General features: G+C 39.4%; 1 protein-coding gene across 2 annotated transcripts; it reads right to left on the bottom strand.

Moving 5' to 3' along the window:
* Positions 1-3,176, bottom strand: gjb1b (gap junction protein beta 1b). 2 transcript variants are annotated; one of them, XM_018743572.1, is made up of 3 exons: positions 3,138-3,176; positions 2,233-2,432; positions 1-1,778 (listed from the first exon to the last, which is right to left on the bottom strand). In XM_018743572.1, the coding sequence occupies exon 3, from the start codon at positions 1,762-1,764 to the stop codon at positions 937-939; it is 828 nt and encodes a 275-aa protein (XP_018599088.1). In that variant the 5' UTR covers positions 1,765-1,778; positions 2,233-2,432; positions 3,138-3,176; the 3' UTR covers positions 1-936. The 2 variants fall into 2 exon arrangements, with proteins under 2 accessions (XP_018599088.1, XP_018599167.1); XM_018743651.1 differs by lacking the exon at positions 3,138-3,176 and having other exon boundaries at positions 2,233-2,477.
* Positions 3,177-5,365: the final 2,189 nt, after the last annotated feature.

Raw genomic sequence — 5,365 nt, forward strand, 5'->3', positions numbered from 1 at the left:
TTTAATTAGCTTTGGTTGTCAGAATGATAAAGAACTAGTCTTGACTATAGAGTAGACAAAGCTGGGCATTTTTGGTTTTAGAAGACAGCCATAGAGAGAAAATTATTTTCCTGCAAGTTCTTTCCATATATTGCACAGTATTTTTAAAAATCCCAGAAGTTAAATGTGATTCCAGTTATGTATGGAACTTCTTTCATAATGGCTGCAATTCTTAGTTATACATGTGCAGGGTTAAAAAACAATAATGTAAAATTAGAGATGAGACCTTTTGATTTTATGCTGTTGCTTTGGATAGAAACCTGAGAAAATCTGACCAGCACATTCCTGTTCCTGATGTTTTCCTAGACTCCTGTAAGTGCAAATGTCAAAGAATTTTTATTAATGAAAAGTAGTTTTATGTCCATAATTTGAGTTTTGATGAAGCATTCCTTTGGATAATTCCCACAAAGTTATACATTCATAAAAACACCCTTTTTAATTTCCACAGAAACTTGTGATCAGTGCTGTAAATCCTCCTTGAAATTCTTCATAATGGAATATTTAACTTTCTCCAGCCAGTAAATTTTGTGAGTCACAATAGTCCTTTTCAAAAGTCTTATATAGGCATTAGTAGATCACTTGTCAGGGTAAACTGTCCTTTCCGCATGCATCTCATTTCAGCCATGCATTTTATTACTTTTTATGGTGCTTTCAGTACAAGTTTTTCTTTGTCTCTCGACCCTCATTCTGAGCATCAGACAAGTGAGTGTTGGTCCTTTGTAGCAATAAATGTGCTCCACAGCATAGTTTGGTATGTCAGTAGCACCTGTGCTGCTGTCAGTGAGATGAATGAGATTATTGCTGTGTCCAGTAGAGACCTATGCAAACAGCTTGTTAAAGCTAATTAGTTGCATGGGCTGTACACAGCAGTGTGTGTGTGTGTGTGTGTGTGTGTGTCTAAAAAGCTGAACACCTCTCCCCTTTGTCCACGGGGTTCTTTCGGATCTCTTTGAATTTGGGCCTGAAGGAATGTTCTGAGATGAGCTGATTGATTTCGTTCTGCTTATAGGAGGAGAGTTTTTGGGCAATCCAAGCTCCTTTGGGATTTGCTTCGGAGCCCTGGAAATGCCTGATGCAGGCACGGCCCACCAGGTACACCACTTCGGCAATGTTGAGAAGGATGCAGATTCCTGATACAGCCAGCATGAAGACAGTGAAAATAGTCTTCTCGGTGGGCCTGGAGACAAAGCAGTCCACTGTGTTGGGGCAAGGGTATGAGTCGCATTTCACCAGCCGGATCATCTTGTAGCCGGGGTAGATCATGTAGAAGATGTACATGAAAGCTGCTTCAAAGACAATGCGGAAGATAATGCTGACCATATAGGTCCACCACAGTGCCCCAGCAATCTTAAACTTCTGGCTCTTGATTTGCTCCAGATCTTTAGGGCTACCCCGTCCAGACATCTTGAGGATTTTCCTGTCGACATGCCGACGATGTGCCACATGCATGGCCACCAACAAGGCAGGGGTCGACACAAGGATGAGCTGCAGGGCCCACAGTCGGACATGAGAAATGGGAAAGAACTGGTCGTAACAGACGCTGTTGCAGCCAGGCTGCTGGGTGTTGCAGGTGAAGCCTGACTTCTCATCACCCCACACACTCTCTGCAGCCACTACCAGCACCAGGATGCGGAATATGAAAAGGACAGAAAGCCAGATGCGACCGATGCCTGTGGAATGCCTATTTACACCGCTTATTATGGCATAAAAGGATGCCCAGTTCATTTTTGCTTCCAAATCTGAAAGAATTCACAACACATGTTAAGTGTATATGTTTACAAGCTCAAGAAAAAATTTCGAAAAATAATGCACATTCATATATACATATAGTATGTTTTTCTCCAAAGACTATTACAGACTACCTGCAACAATCAATAAATTCTACATCTTCACTTTTGTCTCAGAACTTTTTGAAAAATGAAGAAATGATTAAATAGCATTGAGAATAAAGCAACAGAAATTCAGAATTTGAAAGTACTGTTCTAGCATCTGTGAAAAGAAACCATTAGATGAATGTATAACTCTTCAAATAAACTGCTTAGATAAGTAAAATTAATTTTTTAAAAATGTCTTTAGAGGTGTCCTTCTCCATTATTAATTCTACAGAATAAATAGCTGTAGACTTGCTGTTACTGGTAGAGGTCACATGGTGAAAAGTAATGACTTTAAAAGAAGATCATGCTCTTCACTTACAAATATATCAGTGCTCTGTGTTCCTTTCAATTTCCCAGCTTAATGGAATGAATCCTAGATTCCCAGAAGGTGCAGAAGAACTCATCCCAATGGTCCATTTCCTTCTCCTCAGTAACTGTTGTTTATCAGCAGATCAGCAGCAGGTGTGAGTGAGATGAGCAGTCTCCACGCCACTGGGTAGCATTGTTTCCTCTGCGACGCTGCGATGCAAAGTTACCTTTCAGTGGGGAAGCCAAGCAAGGACCCTCCCATTCTTGCACTCCACTTAAGAGCAGAAGGTGATGGTTTCAGACCACACAAGGGGTCACCTGACTTGCTGCACTCAACCCAATGGCAGAGATGTCACTGGGCCACGTGAGCACCACGTCACCTGCCTCGCAACCAACTAAAAGAATGACTTGCACAGAAACCACAGAACACTTTCAGGCCATGGTTTTAAATCAAAGCCTCATTTGAAAAGAGAGCTCATAGTTTTGAACCTTAGTTCATGTTTTTGCTTTGGAATTTGTGTGATGGCTGCTATCTAAGTGATAATGTAAACCTACTAATATGTTTTTTAAAATTTTATCTCACTGTGCAGAAGTCCGCAGATGTTACATGGCCATTCTAGGCCAGACAACATAAATGTGTTTTTATGGTGAATATGCAATTATGATTAAAACTTTCTCAAGCTACAGTCAACTAAAAATGAAATCCTTACAAATGCCTTTCAGAATTTACCATACCTATATAATCAAAGCAGAAGTCTCAGGAAAACCTCTCTCATTCCAAATGAAAATATCACATTCATAAAATTTCTCACTACTATCAACAGCAGAAACTCCTGTTTAATCCACCAGTAGCCATCAACAGCTCATTCCTCTTTTATTTACAGCTGTGTTTCAATGTGAAGAAAAGCCATTTACCTTCAGATGAAGTGGTGCAGAAGCACATCCACAAGTGAGTGGATTAATAGAGAGTTTATTTATTTATTATATATTCTGCACTCAAAGACTCAGTTGAGCAGAACGCTTTTGAAAACTGCAAATGAATTCCCTGACACTAGCCACTGCCCTGCACTGCAGAAGTCATATGCCCTTATATAAACTATTTACATACAATGGTGGCCTTCACAAGGCTAAACAAGACTCTTTACAATTCAGATCAAATGCCTCGATTTCCTCCTACCCTCTACAGAAGAATGAATCTGTGTGGACACAAAAAAAGCCCTTCCTGCATTATTTATTGTGCCGGGCAGGACTGTGAAAACAGCAGGCATTTTTGACGTGAGTCAGAACGCAAGCAAGCTGTTCTTCAAAGCTGCCAGACATTCTCTCCTGTCCTTTTTGGTGTATCATTGTATGAAGATTTTGTATGAAAGGTGACATATTTCTTGTCCTACAAGTAGTTGCTTAAATTATGCATTATTTAAAATGCCCTATTTAAAATTTTGTATATCATTCTTATTATTACATAATGATTAAAGTAAATAACACCAAGGTGTTCCTTTCGTGGCCTTGACCCTGTGCTTTCAGGACTGCTGTGACCCTGACTTAGATACGTGGTTAATAAAAACTAGGCAATGAGTATACTACTACAGCCAGAGCTGATATGTGAATTAAAAATAAAGAAATCCATATTAGTTTCCTTTGGTGGACCTCTCACCCTCTTGCTGTGGGCAGCTGGCTGGTGGCCCTCTCAGGCACGTTTTGTAGAGTTTTCAGGCACTGTTGTAGTAGCTCTGAACATAATGTTTTACATATACGCACATCCTTGAATCATCATTCTGCCTTCTAAATCAGCCAAAACTTCCTAATGACCTCAAACGTGCCTTTGCACCAGTCACAGTGCCACCCATGGGTGTCAGCTCGCTCTCCCGCTTATTCATTGTTACGTTTATTCAAGAGTGTAATTCAACCTCCCCCACTTGGGAAAAAATTAGACAAAGATTTACAGTTTGTGGAAAACACATGGTGCAGCGGTGAAAAAAAGAGCACAAGGCTGCTGTTTGTTTGCTATTCTTCTTCTCTGACTCTTAGCTGAAGTCAAAGTACAAGTCAAAGAGAACGTGCTGTGGGTTGGTTGAACTTTTAAGTGCCCAGACATGTAGAATTCAGATAAAATTTCTGCTAATTTCCTGGTTACTTCTCGTGAATCCAAGAACAGCCCACCTGCATTAGCCATAAAAGAGTATAGCAGAATAACAAATGTTGACTGCATCTTTAGAATCGTAGGAAATTTCCACCCCACAGGATGGCGAAAATTAAATTTCAGTAAACTCGAAAAAAGTGACCAATGAGTTATCTAAATAAGGAATTTATTTAAAAGGCTATTAATTTCACTGTACTTTGTGAGCCATTGTCCTCTTTCCATTAATTACAGAGTAGTCTCCTACTAAAGAAATGTCACACACAAGGATGCAGGGAGAGAAGAGGAGGACCCAAGTGCAATTTTTATTTCAGGGGCCAGTTTCTGACATGGTGGGCAAACTTGAAGTTGAGGCCAAAGAACAATAGCTTGGGTCAAAAGCCAAGGAGAAAACTTCATACTTGAGGCAGATCCAATATCTAAGTCGAAGGTCCAGGCAGAGGTCAAATTGGAGGAGGCAAGATTATGGGGCAGGGAGCAGCATACAGGAGGAAACGCATGTAAGGAAGTTGTCTCTAATAGATTCTATATCTTGAGAGGGGTTAATTTGCCTTTTTACACTTTTCCGGGTCAAGACAAGAAACTTATGTGAATAAGTCGACCTTCATTAGACTCATATTTTGGAGAGAATCTTGGACTTGCCATGTATAGCAGCTTGAAGAGCATTATGCTACACAGAAATATGTTTCGTTTCATATCAAAAAAGAAAGCAGGAACACAGAGCTGTTCCTAAGCAATAAAACAAACAAACAAATCAGACACTTTGCTGATTCTTTGAACTGAACACCAAATTAAAAAAAAAAAGAAGAAATCTTATTCTTATATAATCTTAAAGCAAAATAGAAGAAACATATCATAAAGGAAATGATCATGAGTCATATGATTTATCTGGTACACTATTTTGATCTTTTTGTTCTTTTCATGTGCAAATGGTGCCATGTATGGTCTGTGTTTACTTTTTTAATAGATCTGTATACATTTTATGGTAGTAAATAAAAAATAAAAT

The sequence above is a fragment of the Scleropages formosus genome, chromosome 13 (genome assembly GCF_900964775.1).
Source record: "Scleropages formosus chromosome 13, fSclFor1.1, whole genome shotgun sequence".
NCBI lineage: Eukaryota > Metazoa > Chordata > Actinopteri > Osteoglossiformes > Osteoglossidae > Scleropages > Scleropages formosus.